The sequence below is a fragment of the Phallusia mammillata genome, chromosome 2 (genome assembly GCF_965637545.1).
Source record: "Phallusia mammillata chromosome 2, kaPhaMamm4.hap1.1, whole genome shotgun sequence".
In the NCBI taxonomy this organism is placed as follows: Eukaryota; Metazoa; Chordata; class Ascidiacea; order Phlebobranchia; family Ascidiidae; genus Phallusia; species Phallusia mammillata.
Window position 1 is genome coordinate 13,224,383 of NC_137253.1, and position 24,275 is coordinate 13,248,657.

Genomic DNA, 24,275 nt, shown 5'->3' on the forward strand with positions numbered 1-24,275 from the left:
AATTGGCAGGGCTTTGGGGGGCAAAGGTAATATCGCCAGCCGAAATTGCTAGACCCAATTCTGGGGCTGTCAAAACAAATCGGTAACAAATTGGCGAGCACGCCGGGACCTTGCCACGACGACCCGCTGGTTTCGCTAGGAAGGCTGTTTTTTATTGTATTTTATTAAGTTAACTTTTTATTCTATTTTTGTTATGTTTGTTATGTATTTTAACGTCATGATGAAACCTCCAACACTAAGGCCTGGAGACGACCTAGCCCAGTATTTTATCGTCTTCGGGTCCTACTGCTCCAGCGTTACGGTCCCTGATCAAGTGAAGCGGCATTTGTTGCTTTGGGCCATAGATAATGAACTAAAATGTGCCCTGCAAGACAAGGACAGCCACCTGTATGAAGGTGCAAGGAACGCGCTTTGCGCCACAAGGACAGTGGGCAACATGGTCAACGCTGCAGAGATGAACTGCTTGGGCGCGTGCAACTGTCCAGTGAATTTAGTCGCGAGTTTGTTTGCGCACTGTTGTTTTAGGGGACATCGCCTTCCGCAATGGTTCCGATGCCGCGTTGAGGAACGACATGTTGTATGTGACGTTATTGCGAGGTTTACACAACCGTCGCTTGGTTAACTCAATTCCATCTCTCATCAAATACTCGCGCGATTTCGCGTGCGGCTCAAAGGGTTATTGACCACACCAGCTCTCCTGTTATTGAAGTAGCTGCGGTGGAATCAAAGACTCCGGATATTGGAACGATTCTTAAAAAGCTTGAAGCTATGGAAATCCGGACCTTGCAGAGAACTGACGAACTGACGAGGACCATCTGCACAATGGAAGCAGAAACGACGACCCTAAAGAGGACGAACGAACAATTACGGTATACCGTACTGTATACAGTCCAGTACCTTCGGGTGAACGCAGATGCTTTGAATGCGACAGACCCGGTCACTTAAAACGTGAATGTCCATTTCTAGGTATGCGGACCTCACGCGAAGTAAACGGCAGAGAACGACACCATCTCGGGCCTGGAAAGCAGCAGATTCGGTCAGTCGACGTGAACTCGCGTTCGTGTTTAGCCTCGGCTCCTGCGCGATTCGTGAGTTTATTGATAAACGACAAATATGCATGTGCTCTGGTAGTATCGGTTCCAGTGTCACTATAATTAGCCAAGAAAATGGAAAGGGGGCTAATGGAGCTGAAGTGTCGGTCGAATTCAGTGTAAAACTAATGATTAAAGTCGGTGCTCTTCTCGCAGAAACAGATGTTTACGTCGTAAAGGACCTAAAGCACGACGTCATATTAGGTTTGGATGATGTCATCAATATAGGATATGCTATCATTCAAATACCTAATCCCCCGGCGAAGCAAAGGTGCCTTTGCTCAGTTCACCTATGACAGACCTGAGCGCGGCTGATGTTTGCCTTAAAGAGGATATTGAAGTTCCCCCTTTTACCGAGGTACGTGTGTCCGGTCGCTTTGTTATGACCGGTCTCTTGACCTTAAAAGATCGTTTCCCGTGTTTTTAGAAAGATTGTCTGGGTTTACCGAAAAGTATGGCCTGATGAGAGCTGCAAGTTTAGGTACAGTCGCAGGAGACAGTACCACGGTGCTCGAGAAGTGCCAGTGAACTTTTCACTTCTAAGGAGCATCTGATAACTTCTCCAATCTTGCGATATCCTGACTTCAGAAAACCGTTCATCATTGACACAGACGCCTCGGATACAGCTGTGGGATGTGTGATCTCACAGGAGACAGACGGTAAGGAGTCTGTAGTTGCGTATGGCAGCCGAACTGTTAATCGCGCTGAACGAAATTATTCGACGACTCGTATAGACTAAGGCTAGATCCACACAGGATTTCTCGCGAGCTTAGCGTACGCCCAAGAGCTGCCCCGCTGGCGCAGTGACGTCCACACAGACATAAATTTGAGCTCGCGCGCTGGCGCTCCGGCTCACACAGCCGCATTTTCACTGGGAACTCTTTTACATGTGCTTTTCACATGGTTAATGTTTGGCTGTACCATATCGGTTAATATAGATAAAGGTTATTCTTTCTATCCTTATGATTTATTGTGATTTGAATTTAGTTCTGTCTGGTATACTTATAACAGTGATTAAGGAAGTTTCCTTTGGCAAAATCAACATGTGTTTTGCTGCCAATAAACATAGTTCAAAAATGCTCCAATTTGTTTTATTTGCAAGAGTTATAAACCATGACATCATGAAATAAGCAAACTTGGTAGTTCCAAATAAATGTGTTGCAAAAAGGTTAAATGCAGTTTTAACAAACCAAACTTGCTAAAAAGTTAATTCACCTAAACATAAACCACACAAACATGTTGAACTAAAAACAATTATATAATCAGTCTTCTTCTGCTTCGTAAACCATTTACAATATTTCTTTCCATCAAATCTTTCTAGGGAAAAGGCCAGTGTGGCACCATCTGATCAGTTGTATCTGAAAACAAACAGATGAGTAAACATTTGTGTATCTGTTTGTAAATGTGTATATTGGCAAAAATTATACTTTTACAATTAAAAAATACCTTCATATGCAGTGTTTCCAAGATAGGTAACACAATGTTTTACAGCATCAGCCAGTTTTTAGAGTGATGACCTAGCCTGAACCTCTTTTTTACTGGAGTTTCATGCTTTCCTGTTAAAAGTATTTTGTAAAGTTTTTAGAAATAAAAGAAACCAATGTTTGCTATCCTTTTTCCGTTTATATTTTTTAAACTCCTAAATACAACCTTGGCTGTGTTTACATTTTTACCTGCACATATGCAAGGCAATGTCAGTTTTATAATTATATTCCTACAAGTTTCCAAAATGCATAACCAAACTTACCACATATATTACCTTTCAAAATCATTTTTAACCATGTCTTGCGGGTAGGCTTGAACACATACAACATAATTTAACAATTCCTGATTGCTGTAAATTGACAAAACCATGCTGAATAGTGGATAAGTCTTATTTTGCTGAACTGTAAGGCTACTTCAGAACTAGGAAATGGTTTCGTGGGAGCACCAAAACGAATACGAACTAGAGCAGCGGGATACGAAAAACTCATTAAACACGAACAAAGGCTATCAGGAAAGTTAACGGGTGCGTGCCCCCACGAGCAACTGTGCACAATTGATGTGCGATGGTTGATGTTCAAGTGCCTGCCATCATTGCAATAGAGGACATTCAAATTGGCATTTCGGTTTTCTTGACTTAAAAAAATAGAACTATATATATATTTCCTGCCCTAAAATCACTATACATTACACACATGATATACATTTCGCCCAGCAAGTAAAGTTCCTGAACATCAGAAGTTCACAATTCAAAACTGCGCTGGCTTGCCGGCGTGAGCTAAATCAAATTTATTTAGCCAGCGCTCGCGCGCTCGGCAAAACGCGAGCGTGGTTTCAAGCTCCGCGCCACCTTGTGGGCGAAATCTCACGCTTAGCAGCCGAGTCGAAAGCGTACGCTCGCGCGCCGGCGTTTTACGCTGGCTATAAAAGAACAAACCAACTATGCGCCGGCGCGCGAGCGTGTGTGTGGATCTAGCCTTACTCGCCGTAGTGTTCGCAACCAAGCTATATCGTTGCTACCTGCTTGGCAAAAGATTTCGTTAAGGTGGCTATGGTGGTCCAGGGAACTGTATGGTCAGTGCGCCCGGTAAGTCGAGCACTTGTCGTCTTACGATTTTGTCATTTCTCACTGACCAGGTGATAAGCACCGCAATGCGAGTGCTTTGTGGCGACTAAACCTGGAGGAAGAGGGTTTTCCATACACGCTGGTCCAAAACAATTCGGATCACACAACAGAATAGGTCAACGTTGTCAATTTCCGTGCGAATCGTGTACAGCTGTGACAAAATGCAAGTGGAGCAGGCATCAGACAATGATTTGATGGAAGTGATTGACTGGCTTAAACGAGGCTGCCCCGTAAAACGAAAATCTTCGACAATTATACATTTTTAGGCTCGTTTTTCTGGGTTATATTTGAAAGAGGCTATCTTTTGAGCAGCTATAGGTACGAGTTCTTGGAAAACTTGAGTCGAGAGATGGATGTCTGAAAAGTTTGAAGTTACCATCCAGTTGCCACAGTCGGTCATCTTGTCACAATACACTCCCAGAGCCTTGTAAATATCACCACGAAAAGGATAAACGGTAAAATCTCCGCAGGTGTTTGTTTGTTTTCGAACGTCCTGACAGCTCGGAGGGTTAAATCCAAATGTTTTATTCAAATTTTTTCCAACACGGCAGAGATGCAAATATATTTAGGAGATATTTAAAACCTTTAAGGAAGAACCTTTACTTTTGCATGTAGTTTGTAAAGATGTCAATTGCTCCAGAATGGGCCGTATCTAGTGAATTGTTTATATCTAATTTTCAAGAAAGTAATTTTGCAATGAAATTGGTATTTTAGTCCCACCTATAGTATGATTCATTTGAGTGTGATAAAACAGTACGCCTCGTTTCCACCTGCTATACTTGTTTGCGTTCGCAACATTGTGGTTTAAACGTAAATCCTAAACGCCGACATTTTGTGCTCAGAAACTGCTTAACACCCAAACCAAAATGACGAACCATAAGGGTGACGTTAATTTAATAATGACAAGGGGGAAAATAACTGACAGTTGATTACATAACTATTATAGGCCCAAAGTTACTGCAACATTGCAAGCTACCGGTAAATTTGCAGCATCATATTCAGTATCAACTGTAAAACTCGAAACAAATATAGTCTTACCGGAAAAAAATACTGGCTACGTAAAAGATACGTTGTCGTTTCACATAGCTGCACAGAAACGTTTACAGCAGATTTTGAACACGTGCTTTACTGTTCAGAAATGTACGAAGATGTTTGACGACAAACAACAGTGCACACTATTGCCAATGTTGTTATATTGCTAACACCTTTAGTAATAGATAGCGGCCATAGTTTGTACAACATTAAGTCATCCAAATAAAGCAAAGATTATTAGCATGAAACATAACAGATGTACAGTGGTGATGTAACAATAGGAGTTTTGCACATCCGCAAAGCATTTTTCACTCAGATATTTATTACAACACTCTGCGGATTTTCATTTCAGTTCGCCGCAATGAATGCTTTGATATCCAATTTATTCCTTTCCAGTAATTGTCCGGCGTATTTAGGTATAATCCATTCAAGTTACAGCGGTAACAAACTTTCCCATTTCCGTACCACCATCCTCCATTATGGGTCTCGGCACAGTTATCACTATAACGACCATCATTGTCCTTATCGCTTGTTGAAAATGGTTTTCCATTGTGATATGCAAGAGCATCACCTACAAAATTCTCAGTAAAAGCTTGCCGTTATTTAAGAATGGAACCGACTCACCTGCGGTTCCACTGTATCCACTTATGTTCAGCTTGTAATTGGACTCTTCTCCGCCAATTCTAAAGTGTCTGCAAAATAAACTTTGTTGGCAATCTTTGAACGCATGATGATATTTATCTTAACAAACACTTTCTAAAATTAGATCTTGAAACCTAGCTTGACACCAACCCCCACAATATTAGCCCTGCCCTCAACTGACCTGTACTTCGCGTATACTGTCACGTTGTTATAATCAGTCATATCAATGCGAAGTTCATAGTTTGTAAATAACGTAAGACTGTGGAGATTTTCCAGTCCTGAAAATACAAATCGATAACACTTTTACCGAAATTCAAATACACATGTTTTTCTGCTGAGCTGTGGGTATAACGTATGCGTTATACCCATCGAATAGTTTCTTGATAAAACGCCAAAACCATTGTTGTAAAATGCCCAACCCTGCTGAAAAGTGACAGAGTTGTCAATACGTTTTTGTATGCAAATTTTTCAAGACCTACAGATGATGCGAAATAGTCATAACTTATATACCAAATGATTATGAAAAACTACAAACAAACGCCACTGTTTCTTTAATTATTTGATGTCAATACTTGTTACACAAAGTTAGCAATTTTCGGTCTGTCCCATTGAAGCGCCTCATTAGAAAAAAAAAACCCAAGGTATGCGAAACGTCCTTAATTGCCTACCTAACCAGAAGTTTTCCGACAAATCTCCAAAGCCTGTTTTGTACCAAGACCAGGTTTTTCGAAAGTTCACTGAATTGTCGACGCGCCTTTGTATGACCTACAACAAAAAACAAATCTTGTTGCATTTCCATGTTAAAAATTTCGTTTCCCGAAAATCCATGTTTTTAAATATTTGAACTTTTCCCTCCTAAAATCTGTTTTATGCGCGGTTATTGAACACAATCTTTGGGAACTAGGTTTTCCCCATAGTACCTATATTAGATATTACCACATATAAACTTGTTGACATAAACGCATGTTTGTGCAAACTGTCAGCTAGTACTTGACACAAATCCAATCCGTAGGACCTTCGGAATTTCAAATTCCATTTTGGCGTATTTCAATTTCATGGACTGCTATAGCTGCAATCGGTTTAAAGAGTTGTAGCTAAAGCCAAGAGAAGCACGCGCTGGTAATCAAGTACCAATTTATTACGTGTGGAGTAACGATTCGTACAAGTTCTTGGAAAACTTGAATCGGGAGACGGATGTCTAAAAGGTTTAAATTACCATCCAGTTGCCACCGTCGGTCATCTGGTCACAATACACTCCCAAAATCTTGTTAACATTATCGTGAAAAGGATAAATCGTAAAAACTCCGCTGGTGTTTGTTTGTTTTCGAACGTCCTGGCAGCTCGTAGGGAACTCATGAGCTAAATACAAATAGTTCTTTTAAGTTCTTTTAAACACGGTAGAGATGCAAATATATTTAGGAGATATTTAAAACCTTAAGGAAAAACCTATACTTTTGCATGTGATTTGTAAAGAATTCATTTGTTCAGTCATGGGCAGGAAAGTCAAAATAAGGTCCCTTCTAATGTCTTTATTTGCTTATTGTCATTTTATTTTATTGTACATATAGGAGAAGTATTTTTTTTCAATGTTTAAGGAATGATTTTGTCAAAAAATGTGTCAAATTGTGTCAAACATTGCTATAGTAAAACGCAATTCTATCCTGATATTTTATGTTTCTGCATAAATATCTAATTCGCTTTACCAAGGTATCCCTGAGTCAAGTTTTGAGTACATGAATTCAATTGTTACAGGGAAATGATGTTCTTTTTAACATTTTTTAAAATATTTAAAGCGGGATCATAAACTCACATGAGTAGTTGCAGGAACATGGTTCAGCATTTGGTTGGTGGCTTGTTGCTATGCCAAGACTCTGGGTTGCAGATGCAATCTGAATTCCATATGGGGTTGAGGTGGCACCTTTAGTTTGACTCGTAGAAGATGAAGTAGGGCTCATTTCATTAGATTCAAATTTGACGTGTGACGAAGCTCGGTCATCGGATTTCTACGACAATATACAGTCTTTTCTACAAATACAGTTTTACAGTTAAAAAAGTTATGGGTAGTATTTCGATTACCGTGTTGTATGTAGACGTATTCTCATATATGAGAAACAGGGCAGTGGTGATCAGAAATAAAGCGATAAGAGCAAAAACACATAAGACCACTTGCAATGCCGACTTCATTCCCCAATCCTTTCGAGTTTCTGGAAAAGTCAATGAAAATTGAATAACGTTTGATACATGGAAGTAATTAAGAGTTGATGTACTGTTCGAATTGCAAACATTTTCTGCGTTATTCGTAACAAAATTCACTACAACAGTTTTCTGCTTTATTATGTCCTATACTTAAACAACGGACCAAATGTGGAATAAGCGACATTACCTTTCCACGCAACACCAAATAGAAGTTTATTTTTTATAAAAGACATAAAACACAATATGAAACTTGCTAAGAAACGGAAAGAAACCTGCATATATAAGTGAAGAACTTACTGCAACGTAATGTCCGAAAGGTTGTTGGAGTTTCTACAAGCTGGTCTCCAAATCTTGTTTCATCCATCGACATATCAACTTTTATCAAGTTTGTTGTTGCAGGCAACCAGAGTTAAACAAACCTATGATCCAAAAAGCCTTCAGTAGAGAAACCTGGTTGTAAGCAAAGTACTTGAAACTACGTTCGGCGTGAAGCTTTGAACAAACAAGATTGGAGCAAGAAATAGAGTTATACATACGTAGATTACTTCCTTGGTGACTCAGCGGTGGACTTCTTTTTTTCTACGAAATGTTGTGTACCGAAAAGATTTTGCTGACCACAAATTACGTTAGAACAAGAATGTCGATTTCAGGATTCTTATCATTTTATTGCTTACCAATATAATTGTGTAAAATGCATATACAATACTGCGGCACACAGTCCAGTACAGCAGACATAAACAACTTGTTTAAATCTTAATTGCTGTGTTGTTTATGCATTTTACACAATTCTATTGGTAAGCAATTTTTCTTGTTTTATTGTCATACTGTTTACTGCTTTTATTTATTTTAGCGTGTTTGTTTTAGCACTCATTTTTATATCGATTTGTATTTTGATTTCCAGGAACTGTCAATGCCGCAAAGACGAAATATATATTCCTTTAATAGAACCGACTGATTCTGTTTCACCAAGAATTTTATCGTCCATTGGTTTTACGGTATTGTAGTTGGCAAACAGTAATCGTCATTGTAAGACATGCTGTTGATAAGTTGTCGTTTTGATCACTTACTTGGACATTGGATCACCATGCACGACAACGATCATTCATGAGAATTGTTGAAACGGGATCCCTAATCGCTATTCTACGAAAATGCTTTAAAATGAATGATGTGCTTCTACCTAAACTTTTATTCGCACCTAATACGAGTTGAGTGGTCAGAGGTTATTAAAGATAAACCGTCTTTTGACTATGTCTCATTGCTGCCTCGCAATGTAAGGCTTCCAAATTATTCCAGGCCAAATAAACAACAACTGGATACGGAAACATGAATTTACCTTGACCTTTCTAAAGCGAAACTACGCAACTTAGCCAAATAGCTCGTAAAGACTTCCATACAAGAAACAACCTCTACCGCTGGCCCAACGCAAGGCACTGCAAGAGTTAAGAGAGCTATTTATTAAACAAGACATAGTAATATGCAAAACCGACAAAGATGACAAATTGTGTTACTGGACTTCAAAGACTATGACTACATGATGAAAAAACAGCTGACAAATTTTAATTTTGATTGCCATAGCTAGTCTGAAATTCGATGTGAAAATATTTTCATCTATTTATACACAGCAGGTGGGCAATCTGGTACCAGGGGCGGCTCGTGCGAAGGAGCTGCGGAGCTGCAGCACCCCTAGATAATATTCCTACCATAATATTACACATAATTTTCATTATAGCCTACTTATTTTTTTATTCTTTAGCAATATATAATAAACATCATTTCCGCCTCGATCGGCACTTTATTAGTAAAATTTTTTAGGCATCAATACGTTATCTATGTCCAGCCCAGTTTTTATGACGTTATGCAATTGTGCGCATGCGCACTTGGAAAACAAACATGTCGGGCGTTATAGACAGGGAGCTGTGGCTTGTGCTCAGTTTTTTTTTTTTTGTCGAGAATGGTTTTCCGCTGTGATATCGAAGACCATTGGCTGCAAAACAAATACAACAAACGTGGGATCGTATTCTTCGTACAAATGTGCATTCATCGATAAATAGCAAGTTTGTAGAGCTCTTCTGGCAAACTAAATTCGATATTATGCCTGGCAGCAATAGCTTATACATGGTTAAATAGGTTTAAATCATTTTTTTAAATTCAAGTTAAAATGAACATAAATTGTGATGCGATATGCATATACGCGATCACGACTCAGTCGCATAAACACGTTATGATCCGCCAGGTCTATGAAGGGCGACATACCGAATGAATCGCTCACCAAGCATCATCACACATGGCAAGACACAGGCTAGAATGGTTTAACCTACAGTTGGATGCGATGCGACAGGAGCCTTTCTGGGATTTATGCATCTGGGTACATAGGTAAAACCCGTCGAAAATAGAATCACAAACACCTTTGCCGCGTAATGTCAGATATCATTAGTTCCACCATTTTAATCACTCTTGATGAACATTAATTTAATACCGAGACCAGTCCCAAAGCGTCAATGTAGACCAGTAATCACGGCACACTCATATGTAAACCATAGTACGCCAGGTCACGCTGGTGACCGACTGATTTGGTACAATCCCTTTAATAGGCATGGCGTACTATAAGTAAAAAAAATCGTTTAAATTTACAACCGATTTCCCAGACAATAATTTTTCCAATGGGACATTAAATTTGCCAAATGAATTTAGTCCCACCTACAGTGCCACTGTATCCGGTAACGTTAAGGGTGTAGTTATTTGCTTCGCAGCTGATACTAAAGAGTCTAGAAAAATGAAAATCACACGAGTCGCCAAGATCTGTTAATCTGTTGTAAATATTTACCTGTATGTCACATAGTACGTTTGCATGTTGGGTTTTCTTTTTTATGTTTTTGCTTATGGACCAAACGAGTAACTTAGTTGTTATATTTACATTGTTTTTGCCTAATAATATTTCAATTGTTATTGCACGCATGCTTTGTCGATATTTAGCACTATTTATGTTTGTACTTGTGTTTCACCTTGTTTTTGTAACGACACCATCAAACGTACCGCTGCGTTTGCTTTCCTGATCAATCACTGTCTGGCAATGATTTGGACGTCGACATGCGGCGCAAGATCATGACTTTTGGACTGCCATGCTTCGTTCTAGATTGGAGGCAGTTCTTGCCTGGGCCTCGTGGCGGTTGCAGTGTTCGCTGTGTGGTTAAAAAACGTGTTGGTGTTGTGTGTTCCATTGTGTTGTATTGTATTGGAACTGCGCAGGTCGCGGACGTTCTTGTTTTTTGTTTTATTATTGAACTTGTTTTACTTGAGGCCCTGATAAGTGCGATCAGTTCAACTCGCTTCAGCGATAGGCCGTCACTGCAGGCCAAAGAGCACACGACAAACCAAAAAATATCTCCTAATCCAAAATTTGATACACAACTGATGTATCTCGTGAATGATTTTCTAGATTTACCCCCATGGTCATCTCGGCCTCCCCTATGCGTTGTGTCCTGGAGTTAGGTTTGGTGCAATCTTTTTTTTATTTAACTTGCTGCAATAGGTCTATATGAGTATGTAAAAAGTCAGTTTTTTATTTATTTAGCATAAAACTTTGGAACGTGTATCTTTTGACTGGGCCACTGATAAAAAAAGTAGGTAAACACTTATGTATGTTTCCCATGTGTGTTTAGAGTAAACAAAGGAACGGACTCGTCTCAATTTTGTATTGGATCAGCTGACACTTTATCACACAACCGTGCTAGATGTGGGGATTTTTTGGTGAGCAATATTTAGTAATATTTGCAGTTTATACATATAGTTGAAAAAAACGGATCATAAAGAACTGTTGCGTATTTTCAGCATGGGAAACACTGCGTGATCATGTGTTTCTGAACTGTGTCAAACAACAGAAAATTCATTAACGATCTTCACTCCACTATTCTCATGTTTGTACGCTAGTTTGTTGAAATAGAGGTTTGAAATTGAAAAAACTGTTTAAACACAACTGAAGATACTCTTTGCCTAAATGTCTTGTTTTATTTGTTTGCGGCATCTTTCAATTGTCAATGGATTTTAAAGCATCTCGTTACAGCTATTCGACGTTTGTAATATGATTTTTTTGTCATTTTTAGCTCACCAAAACATGTTGTCACATTGATCTATTGTTTAAATTTACAAGTAGATTGAAGTTTTATGTTGACAGCTAATCACCATATATATACAGTATGTATGTAATTTTGAAGTTTGTTTATTTTGTGCATGACCATAATGTGTTTAGTATACATTATAATGCACTTATCTTATACTTCAGTGCAATATAATTTTCACAAAAGGTTTGTGTTTACCAAACAACTCTAGCAAGCGGTCGAGAAACCTTTGCGCAGTGTAATCCGACAAAACAATGCAGTTTTCAATGATTGCTTGGTTTTGGTGATTTAAAAAAGGAAATTGAAATGCGACTCGATTGCGGTTTAACTTCCTCTCCACGCAAGTGGGGTGGATTTGCGCATGTTGGTGTCGTACTGCTGAATAAATCACAAAACTTTGTTTATCCTTATACCTTGTTTAGTTTGTTAAGGTGAACGGGCATATTCGCATTGGTGAATTACAATGCAAGCTAGTAGTTAGGCTACCTTGATTGTTGACCCTTTCAAGGCCAGGATTTTAAGTAACGAATGGTAGCTAGTTTACGTTTGATATGCATGCTACTGAATCAGATGTTGCGTGCCATGGTGGGGACCGTTCCAACCGCTATGAGTTTCTGAAGTTTGAACAATCGTCACCAGAACGTACGGGTCGCAACAGTTGTGTTGAAAGTAAGTAGTTCGGTGCTTGCTAAAGCTTCTATACCGAGTACCGATATACCATTGTTGTCACTATAGATAGGGGTTCAAACTTTTTAAGTGTGTAGGTAGCCGCAAAAAAACGAAACCTTTGGAAAGTCACTAAAGCTTGAAAGCTAAATTAGCAGCGTTTATGGTGGTTTTCTGAGGTCTAGTGCCGCAAAATAAGTAGTTGGGAGCCTCATGCGGCCCTGGGAGCCGCGGTTGAGAATCACTGCTTGATAAATACATTGCAGCAAATTCTTGGTGGTAATTACATCGCAGAAATTACATCGTGTTTATATTATCTCTTGTCACTGTATTCTCGTCCAACCAGAGTTGTAAACGGGCCTGAAATTTGAGCCCGAACCCGAATTTTTCTTGAGAAGCCCGTTTAAGCCCGACCGTTTGATTGACAGGCCTATACCTGGATCCCCAGAAATGAGCAAGGCAACAAAGTGAACAAACACAAAGATAATGTACTCGAACAAGGCGTTTTAGGGCTGTATGCCACTAGGCCAGGTCCAGCAACTGGCTATTTGCCTAGTTAAATTTATTTTTACAAATTACTGACACAAAGTGTAAATTCAGGCACGAATCAAGCCCGTTTTTTTTTAAAAACCCGAACCCGAACCCTAAAAACCCCGGCCCGACTTACAACTCTGCGTCCAACTGCCCTGATTTATTTTTGCGCCCCCGAGCGCTTTATTTGTTTGCAACGCTTCGCTTTTTATTGCAAACGCCACTAGGACTCAGATATTATGAGAACTGCGTTTGAATGTAAGAAAACAAAACTTTTCAACCAACTTAAAGATACTCTTTCCGTCCAAGGAAAGAAAAGTTAATGTTTTTGGGAACACAAAATCATTTGTTTTGGGAAGGCTACATACCGAATCCGGAAACATATTTGTCGAAAATGTTACCATGAACAGTGAATTTAAAATTAAAACTAGTTTAAAAATTATAATTTAGAGATGAAAGATTACTATTAGCTTCATTTTCTTCCTAAAACATTTCTGCGCGGCAAATCTGCATCATTTTGTCAGTTATAACTGGGCAACAAAAAAATATTTTTTCACTGGTGTCTGTAATGTTTTAACTGATTTTGACTAATTCTAGTGCACTGATTTCAAATATGCAATCGGTTTATCTGTATCGCGTCTAGTTTTCCTGTTATGGTACACCCTTGTTTGAAAAACAATCAATATGTATACACTATAGTGAAACTGGTTTTGAGTATTTTATTTGGAATTAACGTTATTGCAAGAACAAAATTTCGAATTTAATTTCAAATGTAACAGGTGGACACTCCTAACAAACAAAATTCAACACACAAAAAAACAAAAAAATGTTTCAAATTTGTAAGTTATCAGGTATAGGCCTACACATGTACTTTGGTAACTTTCGGAACTGAGTGGCAGCAATATCGTCCCGTTTAATTGACCAACAGCAGTTAGCCAGGACCACATTATTCCCTCTTCCCTGACACGTTTCGTTTTACTGATATCCTGTTGGAACCTTTCAGCTTAATTCTCATCATTTATATCCCCTATGTTTTAAGGAAAGTGTGTAGCGGCGTATTCGCTCATTGTGTTATTCTATTACGATGTACCTCGAATAAACACCTCGCTACATTTGGTGACCCCAAGCGTGCAAAAACGTTATTTTTGCATTATGACAGAAGCCACAAACTCAGAGAATGCTGTAGCAGTAAAGTTACCTACGTTTTGGACAGCTCAACCACGAGTTTGGTTTCAGCAAGCGGAGGCACAGTTCGCTCTAAAAAGCATTAAAGGAGATCTAACGAAGTACTATTATGTCGTTTCGGCTCTGGATCAGGACACAGCCAATCGTCTTATAGACCTGATAGAAAACCCGCCAGAAGCAGACAAATACGAGACTATCAAGGCACGTTTGGTAGAAACCTTTTGTCTTTCGCGCCCGCAGAGGGCCATGCGGTTACTTCACATGCCTCCTTTGGGCGACAGAATGCCATCCGCTTTAATGGATGACATGCTTGCATTACTTGGCGATGCAAAGGAATGTTTTGTTTTCCAACAACTGTTTTTGGAGCGATTGCCTGAGTATATCCGCACACGGCTGAGCGGAGAGGAAATTAGCGAATCACGGCTCTTGGCACCTCGCTACAAGTGTAGCTTTATACTCATTTTTTGTGCCAAATTTTTCAGACCGCTTAATAACTTACTTATGTACCCTTTCTAATAATTTCAGTCCCTTTCTACTGTTTTTCCATTACTGCAATATTCAAATCAACATTAGGTAAGTGGAGCCCATTGCTTTTGTCCTAAACCAGTGGTTCCCAAACTTTATCTACTCGCGTACCATTTTTTTGGTTCATGCAGCATCCTCGTACCACCTACAATCACGTTAGAATTTAATGAATAAAAATGTTATTAATCTTTACTAACTAACTTTACCTTAGTAACTTTAGCCTTTAGTAACCAAAGGCTCGTTAATATTAAACAAAAATTAGTCAAACTTTTACCGCCCTCGCTACAGTGCTACTCCCTACTGTCAACACAACGAGTAGCTTATTACAAAAACTGACTTTAAGGACTTATTACGTCGTAATAACAGATTCATTACGTCATAATAAATCTATTTCGTCACAAAGAAACCTTGCTTAACAGTTCAATGCGTCAATACACCAATGAATTAGAATTTCGTAGCAAATATGGTGCGAAATTTCACGCTCTACGTAACTTGTGTGAAATAAAGATCGTTTTGTGTGAACTTAATAAGTTGCTCGCGTACCACCTTGGAGACCTTCGCGTACCACTAGTGGTACGCGTACCATAGTTTGGGAACCACTGTCCTAAACCCCTAAAGCCACATCGAAGTGTGCAAGATAAGCACATTCGATACAGATATTTTTTTTCTTTTTAGTTATGTTGTATGGATATTCACCAGTAATGTAGCATAAAACATCTTGTTATTTCATGCAACACCTTATAGATGACTTAGCCACTATTAATTCTAGTTTTACCACCTTGCTTTACTAGTCTGAAAATCACTCCATAAAACACGTTTAAAGTTACCGTTAGCCTGCACCAATCATTCTTAGACAGAGCATAAGCATAGAACGCATATCCATGCTATGAAACTGACTGCACTGTACGAAATTGATGTGTATAATGTTACAAAACTTTAACAAACACATAAAAGATTGATTTCAAAGTCATTGAATCAATATAGTCATAAATTTTAATTTTATAAATAACTCAAAAAGTTGACCTGATTAAAGAAAACCGTAATGATTTTTGAAATCAGTACCCCAAAATTAGTCAATATCAGTTTTAACATTAAAGACACCAAAAATTGTGTTGGCCAGTGGTACGTCTTTAATAAGCTTCCTTTATAACTGTCTTCTGGAGCTACTGCAGCCTGAAGAAAAGTTTAAGCGCATCACAAGTAAGTAGTTTCACCTGATCAATACTATTGAAGCACCATTGCTTTCCTGAAGGACTGTATGTATGATCTAACATCACATTTGTAGGCGTTAAATTTGGCAACTTCTGTTTTGTTACAGACACAGAGAAAATAAAATGGATCTGTCGATTTACTTTCTACCTATTTGCTGTAATCATCTCGATTTGCATTGTGGTTTTACTGTGCCTGGCATACACGGTAATTGGACTTTATCATAGAAGTTATGATACAGCGTTTATTTAATTATTTGTATTATATTTTATTTGCAGAAAATCAATGACTCTTCTGCGCAGGTACAGAGTATTGGTAAGTATCATTAAAACATGTAATAAAATTTAGGACAGTAACATTATCTGAACTCTTAATCTAAATTTACATACTAGGCTATTTTCTTAGGCTTTTAACTAAATGCGCAGAGTCCCAACTATTTGTATGAGTTGTCTTGATTTCGGTGATCTGTTCGTATCAATAAAACAAACTACTTAGTTTACCACCAGACGATTTCTTGTGTATGGCGAGACTTACCCTGATTATGGTTGCGAAAAGCGTGCAGCCAATCAACGCCTTTTTCGTGAGGCAGTTTTGTAGTGCTTTTACATTGTACGCCTGATACTGTTTGTGTGAAGCGTTTAATGGCAGCTGCCTTGGTGTAAACTCTGTTGCGGCACATTGTCACTCATTTACAGTTCAAATGGACTAAATTAAGTTTGAATGTCACAGTGACTATTTTTACAGCATTTGTTTTGACGAAGCCTGGAAAATCTTGCTTTGATCTTCGGCATAGTGGATTGGTTAAAACTGGAGTTTACGAAATCAAGCCTAATATTCACAATCAGCAAACATTGGGATCTGATAAACATTATGTAATGTACCGTCACGAATTAGAACGCAGAGTCGAAATGGTCAAATGAAACTCGTTTAGGTTTATTGTGACATGAAAACAAATGGAGGAGGTTGGACATTGGTTGCTTCTGTGCATCGCGCCAAAGACGAACACAAATGTTCTTACCATGACAAATGGTCGTTTTTTCCCAACAACTCTTACAGAAACCAGAATGGTGGAGGTAACAGCAGCTTTTTAATGCGGCCTTTTGTTTGGGAAACTAACCAGGTAAACTATCTCTTCAGGTTCACCAACGTGGTCGGATCGAAGCACGATGGGCAGTGTCTTTACTGCAACTTCGGAAGATTACAAGGGTGTTGAATATTACAACCAAAAGGTATGTATTTTAGGAACAGAAATATTTAACTATGTATGTTTGTGTTCAAATATAGATATCTATATAGTTTGACTGAGTTTCTTCTTGTTGCAGAGCTCTGACGTCATGTTATCTCACGTACGCAACGGCGTTGACGTCAATGATTATGAGTCAGGATCGTTTTTAAAATATTACACGACCGACGGGTTTCTTTCCAACTACGGATTTTCATTGAGAAATCTGTACCGACATTATGTACCTCTCAAGAGCTTAAATATTGTAGGTAAGGGCGTCTGTGGATTATTGACTCCGAAACTATATTTGGGTTAAGTTGAAGCGCATGTTTATGTATGACATTAAAACATCGGTTTCTTCCACCAGGCCTAAATTCAAAAATAGTTGCCAATATGAAGACTGAAATCAATATTTCGTCCATCGTTACTGGATGGTACCACTACAGTTATGACACAGGCACATCCGGTACATCAATAAATGACGGAGGCAGGAACATGTTTGACGTCGGTAACCAGGTGATTGTTTTTCTCTTACTTGGCAAAACGACGTTATAGCGTTTGTAACTTTATGTTTTGACAATAAAAAAGCAAACAAACTTTCATACAATTTATCCTGTTTTGCTATCATTTTTTACTGACCTACTATCAGCCATATGGGCTTCAATTTTTTTTCAATTAGCTTTTGAACTATTTACTCTAATTTTAGGTTTATTTTCGGGTGAACAACGAACCGTATACTTTGATGCAGTACGGAAAATCATACACGTAATACATTGTTAGTTATTTTTGAATAACGTCTTTTATTCAAACAAAATTATTTCTATGCCCCAATATCAAGAAAAAACGCTAATTTCTTGTGAAATTGCAGTGATTCAAAGACATATCACATAAGCAGTGCAGCCAACTACCCCTTTATCGCGATGGCTACAGTTTCCAACTTTGACGGTTATCCCAACAAGTTTACGATGAAGGTATGTTAGTGTGGCCTATGTCATTTACACGGCTAGAAGTCCAACCCGATGTCGCACACAACAGGGGTTTAAAAAAACACGTAATTAATTTGGTCCCTTAATTGTTGTGCATGTTATTTGTTGTCGAGCAGGTTTGAGTCGAACGGTCACATGTCTTATATTATACATTTAAAGATTGTTTCGAAAACAAGTGCGGTTGTGTCTGTATCGAACGATTATTTCTCTGCGTCTTACAACGGCTTTCATATTCAAGCAACTGCATTGGATGTTTTTGGATCTGTTGAAAAGCCCTCGTTGACATCGGTTCTGTTTACCATTGGTGGTTATCAGGTAAGGTACAAAGTTGTTTTGACCAAAATTATTCTTTTTTATTAGTTATTTGCACAAACTGGAAAATTCAAGGGGTAAGCAAGATATTCAAATAGAGATTCTTGGCCAAAACATAGGCGCCGACAGAAAATTTTGCAAGCGGGGTAAAATTTTGACATACACACTTGCATATGGATGGATTACTCTGCCGTCTTTTGGAAAAACCTAGTAACCGACATATTTTTCAAAATGCGTTTTTTTAGTGGAATGGTTACTTAATGTTGGCTAGTTTTCTGTGTTAAAATTTGGAATTTGAAAGATATCTAGTTGTCGATATATTTACGGTTAAAAAAACCTAGTAAGTGAAACACAACGCTAAAAGTATTTGGCAAAACCTAGTATTGCTGTTTGACCAATCATGACGGTCGAGTTCGTCACGTGACAACTTTTTTCTGACAGCTGCTTGTTGTCGCCTTGTTTACTTATCTATTGACATTGTGATTCAGTTTTGTTTGCCATTAAGTAAATACCGGTATTTTAAGTTTGTTTAGCTGTAACTATACCATCCAGTTTCAGTGTTTGTTTAATATGGCTACCACAAGAGGAAAACTAATCTTGGCCCTTAAAAAAAACAAAGAATGAAGCTCCAGTTTCCAGTAAGTTTGGATTAATAAACTTGCTTGCCAGGTTACACTTCTGAAGGCATTAAGGTAGAAATTTAAGTTGAGATTAGAAACACATTGTTAATGACTAAGAGAATAAAAGTTTGAAATATTATAGTTCATGTAAGTACACTTTGATTTCAGCACTATAACCAGGGTTGCCATACCGTCTTTATTTATAAGATTTGTCCTTATTTTGAAGGTCTGTGTCTTAGAAAAGTTCATTGTCCTTATTTCTAAGAAATGTCCTATTTTTAAGAAATGTCCTACATTGCACATGATGTGTCATGGCCCATAAAAATGCAAAGATTTGTTCAAAAACGTTGGTTTCGTTTCGTATGACAATTATATTTTTCGGTTGTCCTTTTTTTTTGGTTTCAAGTCGATGGCAACCCTGACTATAACCATAAGCAAAAAATAACACATAGATTTGGCTCAGAAACAGGTTATTGTGCTGAAATTAAAACCGCAAGTGTGGATGATATTAATCATAACGTGAGTAGTTGTTGTCATTTGTAGTCTTATCTGACATGACAACTGAGCATCATTCAACTCATCAAATGATCAGGATTCAAAACTATTTCAGCTCCAAAATGACAGTTTTTGGTTAGGAAGAATTGTGCCACTGGACCAAGATTCAGATAGTTTAACCAAAGAAAATCCATATGTTACAATTTCATCTAAGCTTGAAAGTTTACATGCTGAACCTTATTACAGGTATTTTTCTTTCACGCTTGAAACCTTGCATGATGTTAATTTATGTTGTTAAAAGTTAATGATGATTTTTAGCTGATAAAATATAAATGTTCACAAACAGATAAACATAATCATTTAGGTTTGCTCATCTCAAAGTTAACCATTCCAATGTTTTATTAATATTGATAAGTGTTCATGTCTAAAAATATTATAAAAACTGCTGGTCGCAGGACTTCGCTGGAAGAAGGAAATTCATGAAGGGCACTATTCATAAAACTGCAATGTTGGAGCAAAGATATCATGCCATTTGCTGCATGAACTGCCTGGCTGCTGTGGTGCCAAGCTCACAGTTTGCAAAGTGTTTTATATGAACAAATTTGGGAATAAAAACTGATTGTTTATTACTGAATATTCGAAATGGTGCAAATATGGATTGATAGTGTCTTTTTCCTTTCTTTTTGACTAGTTTTGTAAATATATGACAATTTAATAATAAAAAAAGAATATTGATAAAACTTTTTTGAGGCAAACAAGCCTTTTTTCCAAAATTACTGAAAGCTGCATGGAGCTTTATTCTTTTTTTCTTTCTTTAAAAGGTCCAAGATTAGCTTTCCTTGTGTGGTAGCCATACTAAACAAACAATGAAACTAGATTTTGTAGTTTAACAAACTATATTTACCAGTTTTGTGACAACATGCTGTTATAAGAAAAAATGACAAGTATATAGTAAATCTGTAAATAAAATATACATAAAAAAGCTACCTTTGTAGATGTTATATGTTTTTATTTGTCATGTAAAAACATTTTTTTGGGTGTCATTCAATTGATGGTTAAACTGCTTGATGTTTTCATGTTAGACTTTTGTAGCATGGTAAGTTAACCACATCAAGAACTCACAAAAGTTTATGACATGTTTTGTAAAAGTATCTTTGCCATGTGCTTGTGTTGTTGTTGAACAAATATACTTTGTATTGGTCTTCAGCACTAGCATGTTGCTATTGCTAATAAAAGGTTTTTGACTGAAAATTTGTACTCCAGTATTCTTCAAACAGCTTGAAAAATGGTGACTTAAATGTAATAACAAAGTTTATGAAAAAAATAAAAAGCTTCTGTTTGATTTGTGAGGGCGATAAAGCAAAAAAATCCATGTATTGTTCTGAGCCTAGACTTTTCCAAATTTTATTTTAGTTAGTTTTGCATTTCTTATCCGGTAAAACCTAGTATATCGTTTTTTCATGGATAATAAACAAACTAACAATATGTCGTGAACCGTAGATATGCCAAAAATTTTTTACTGTAACATGTTTGTGAAAAACACCAAACAGGTAGACAAAAAAAGTATTTTTGGATGCTAACCAACATCAAACGCGTTTTGTGCTTTTTCTCGAAAACTTGAAAATTGCAGTTACTAGGTTTTACCAAACGACGGCAGTACTATATTAAGCAATTTGTACATATAGGTATAAATTAGACTATAATTGCGTTCCCTAAAGCCTGAAATAACCTATGTGATTTAAAAACAGTTCCCACGTAGACACACGTCTATCACATATTTATCACGTGTACCATTGTGTAAAACGTCAGTGATTATGAAAACAATGGCATGAACGAAAAAAAGAAAGACGTCGTAAAACCGCTTGTTACTGACTGTCTCTTCTTTACTTCTTAGAATATGTTGCATTTTTTAATCGTCAGTTTTTCGGCAGAATCTGTTAATTTTAAGATACTCTTGCCCGTACGTATCGCACCTATAGCTACTTTCTAGGACTTACTGGTGCGCCTGGAAGCACTTGAGAACCTCAGGCCCAGAAAGTAGACTTGGGTTAAACTAAAACTAAAAAAGACAACATTGTTAGCTTACAGAATTATTATCACCATTTTGATCTTTATTCAAACAAATAGGTATTTAAAAACTTTCATTATCGGTGCAGAAGTGGGGATCGTCTTCTGGTTCGGTCAAATTTCCCCATAAACATTTGCAGTCAACTAACCTTACCTACGAATTTTCTGTATCTGGACACATTAACAACATCATGATGGGTTATATGCTGTTAAGCAGGTATTTTGTCTCGTTGCGATTACTCTAAATCAGCGGTTCTCAAACTGGGGTCCGCGGTCCTTTTGGGGTCCGTAAGGCAATTTTGGGGGAACCGCGAGAAGGTTGTAATTCTAAAATCTTATTTGGCGTCAGTTTGTGTCACTAAATAAGTTTAAATCAAAGTAGAATTGAGAATCGACTGTCTCCATTGCTAAACAATAGCCTTTATTGCATACAACTAACAAAAATGCAATTGTTCGCGTACAATCGTTATGTTTTTGTCTTGCCTGTGATGCCACATGATGTCTTTGGATCATTGTTATGCGCAATTTTGCATAACTAGCTGAAATCCTGCAATCAACTTTTGTTTTTCTGAAATAAACATTCAGACTTGAGAACCGAGAGCCCTCGAAATAATGGCAAAGGGACCGTTTTGAAAAAAAATAGTAAAAAAGTTTGAGAACCACTGCTCTAAATGGAAACACATCGCTTGTTTGTTTTTTCGTTTTGCTTATTTTGAACATTGTGTCACAATTAGAAGTTTACTTCGAGCCTTATGTTTTGATTGCTCAGTTGCTTTTCGATCATTCCAACTTCCGCTTAGTTCGAATGTCAATGAGCAAGTACTTACTCTCCTATATTCGACTTAAAGTAGGCTAAATACTCCTATTTTATATATTTTTTACAATATAATCTTAACCGATACAACACAGAGATCAAATGAAAACTCTTATATCCTAAATCAAGTGTTTTAAAATGGGTCTTGCGAGTTCTGCTAAAAAAGTTTGTGATCTGTCTTTTTAGAAACGATACAAACTATGTACCCCGAAGCGAAGTGGAAACCGTTTTGTACCAGATTGCCGACCTGTTGGGTATGAATAGATGCAAATATTTTCACATCAAGTTTTAGACTAGCTTTGGTTTTGTTTCAAAACATTTGTGTTGGTTGCTGTTGTTCTGGTTTGTCACTTTAAATCACCATACGACGTTCTGTACAGAGAACTGTTGGGTTGTCCAAGTTGAAATGTTGCCCGTAATTATGACACAATCTTAGCTGCTTGTTACGCTGGTGTACACAAAATGTATTTTCAAATTAACAGTTTTTAAACTCTAACTAAAACGAAAACTTGTAATAAGCATTTTTACAGACTTGCCGGAAAACAACATACTTAAGTTAAACTCTCCGCAACCTCAAGTGGTAACCAAAGTGAAAATTGCCAAAGGATCAATTTCGTATCCTAATTACAACGTTTCTTCGGGATATCTGCAGCTAGGAGCCTATGATCACTACGGCTATCCATATGCATTGTGTCCTGGAGTAAGGTTTGCCATTGCTCATTCTCTTACTTATTTTTGCCTACACTAGGGGGAACCTACTTAGCACTGCGGGCCGCATGAATTGCACAACATTTTCGGGCGGGCCAAACATTTTGTTAAATTCCGTGTTATGATATTATAATACAGGTTTATCACTTATTTCGACTAAAAATAAGAGTTTGTCCATTCTTTCTTGAATACCCTAGCTCCATTATATCGATCTGTCTTTTTTTCCAAGAACATATTTAAAATACCAATATAAGGATCCACGCTGACAGCTCTAAACGCAATTTAAAAAAATACACCACATGGCAAATGATTTATTACTGCAAGGAGAGGCAATCGAGTGACTGTTACGTCACGAATAAAGCAAGTGGTTGAATGTGTAGCAATTTTTAGAAGTTTGGCGTCATAATGTGGATGGGGGAGATTACCAGAAGTGTCGAAGTCATTTCAAGGACATATTTGTACATAAAAAGTTTATTGTTTTTTTATACTATGTTGTATACTGTACCTATACTAAAATATGTTGTATACTAAAATTATGTTGTATACTAAAATTGTGACGGGGGCCACATTAAAAAGGCAAGCGGGCCACATGCGGCCCGCGGGCCGCAGGTTCCCCACCCCTGGCCTACAGGTTTAGTGCTGGTAACTATAAATAATATTTAAGTTGAAAATGTCTTGTTACATTAAATTTCCTCTCAAAACATAGTTATAATCAACAAAACATTTTATATTTTGCCTCATACCATCCGTTGGGGGCCTTTTATGTTTAGACTGAACGATGATGCAGACCCTTCTCTGTTTTGTATCGGATCAGCTGACACGTCATCATACAACAGTGATAGATGTGGAGATTTTTCAGGTCGGCGTTACCAGGGTTTCTAAATGTGTTTTTGACTTTGCAATGTTTTCATTTTTAGGTTGGGAAGCACTGCGCGATCACGTGTTTTCGAACAGATCCTTGTCCAGCACCAGTGGAGACTTCGTAAACGATCTTCATTCAACTATTCTTATCTTTACACGCTGAGTGGTTATCAAAAGCAGTTTTGTGCCTTGCCTTAACGAGTTTTTTGCAAAACCGTTTTTAGGACTGATTATCATTATTTTATTATCATTATATTTTTTTTATTTTAAACAATTGTATTGCTAAGCAATTAAATAATAAGAGTCCTGTGATTCGTTATTGCACGTGTCATGTTCTTTTTTCCATATTCGATTCATGTCAATACATAAACTTTCATTACATTGCGCTGG

The 24,275-nt window shown here is 37.6% G+C and overlaps 3 protein-coding genes, 1 long non-coding RNA gene and 1 pseudogene across 6 annotated transcripts; 3 read left to right on the plus strand and 2 right to left on the minus strand.

Annotated features, from left to right (window-relative positions):
• Positions 1 to 202: 202 nt before the first annotated feature.
• On the plus strand, positions 203 to 1,154 carry LOC145213016 (uncharacterized; annotated as a pseudogene).
• Positions 1,155 to 2,166: 1,012 nt separating this feature from the next.
• Positions 2,167 to 3,113, minus strand: LOC145213928 (uncharacterized). Of its 2 annotated transcripts, none has more exons than XR_013856924.1 (3): positions 2,851 to 3,113; positions 2,538 to 2,647; positions 2,167 to 2,449 (listed from the first exon to the last, which is right to left on the minus strand). It is a non-coding gene; the product is annotated as an uncharacterized LOC145213928 (long non-coding RNA). The 2 variants fall into 2 exon arrangements; XR_013856923.1 differs by having other exon boundaries at positions 2,839 to 3,113.
• Positions 3,114 to 4,925: 1,812 nt separating this feature from the next.
• LOC145213017 (microfibril-associated glycoprotein 4-like) lies at positions 4,926 to 7,939 on the minus strand. Its single transcript, XM_080081260.1, has 8 exons — positions 7,867 to 7,939; positions 7,450 to 7,577; positions 7,184 to 7,376; positions 6,590 to 6,732; positions 6,042 to 6,138; positions 5,555 to 5,651; positions 5,356 to 5,423; positions 4,926 to 5,302 (listed from the first exon to the last, which is right to left on the minus strand). Exons 1-8 carry the CDS (start codon positions 7,937 to 7,939, stop codon positions 5,055 to 5,057), a joined length of 1,047 nt encoding a protein of 348 aa, XP_079937386.1. The 3' UTR covers positions 4,926 to 5,054.
• A 6,094-nt stretch (positions 7,940 to 14,033) lies between these two features.
• On the plus strand, positions 14,034 to 14,582 carry LOC145213018 (uncharacterized). The gene has a single exon (XM_080081261.1). The coding sequence runs from the start codon at positions 14,034 to 14,036 to the stop codon at positions 14,580 to 14,582; it is 549 nt and encodes a 182-aa protein (XP_079937387.1).
• A 1,845-nt stretch (positions 14,583 to 16,427) lies between these two features.
• On the plus strand, positions 16,428 to 24,266 carry LOC145214724 (uncharacterized). Of its 2 annotated transcripts, XM_080083310.1 has the most exons (13): positions 16,428 to 16,672; positions 16,732 to 16,873; positions 16,938 to 17,029; positions 17,123 to 17,291; positions 17,390 to 17,538; positions 17,729 to 17,787; positions 17,891 to 17,993; positions 18,168 to 18,323; positions 21,592 to 21,719; positions 22,503 to 22,570; positions 22,847 to 23,021; positions 23,795 to 23,883; positions 23,942 to 24,266. In XM_080083310.1, the coding sequence occupies exons 2-13, from the start codon at positions 16,744 to 16,746 to the stop codon at positions 24,046 to 24,048; spliced, it is 1,425 nt and encodes a 474-aa protein (XP_079939436.1). In that variant the 5' UTR covers positions 16,428 to 16,672; positions 16,732 to 16,743; the 3' UTR covers positions 24,049 to 24,266. The 2 variants fall into 2 exon arrangements, with proteins under 2 accessions (XP_079939436.1, XP_079939438.1); XM_080083312.1 differs by having other exon boundaries at positions 16,429 to 16,873.
• Positions 24,267 to 24,275: the final 9 nt, after the last annotated feature.

Coding starts and splice junctions, on each gene's coding strand:
- LOC145213017 (XM_080081260.1), bottom strand. CDS start 7,939: ATGTCGATGGATGAAACAAGATTTGGAGACCAGCTTGTAGAAACTCCA. Junction 6,733..7,183: donor ATGTTCCTGCAACTACTCAT/GTGAGTTTATGA, acceptor ATTTGTATTTAG/CTCATGAGTTCCCTACGAGC. Junction 5,424..5,554: donor ACAGTATACGCGAAGTACAG/GTCAGTTGAGGG, acceptor TTTATTTTGCAG/ACACTTTAGAATTGGCGGAG.
- LOC145213018 (XM_080081261.1), top strand. CDS start 14,034: ATGACAGAAGCCACAAACTCAGAGAATGCTGTAGCAGTAAAGTTACCT.
- LOC145214724 (XM_080083310.1), top strand. CDS start 16,744: ATGAAAACAAATGGAGGAGGTTGGACATTGGTTGCTTCTGTGCATCGC. Junction 17,994..18,167: donor CCAACAAGTTTACGATGAAG/GTATGTTAGTGT, acceptor ATACATTTAAAG/ATTGTTTCGAAAACAAGTGC. Junction 23,884..23,941: donor TAGATGTGGAGATTTTTCAG/GTCGGCGTTACC, acceptor TTTCATTTTTAG/GTTGGGAAGCACTGCGCGAT.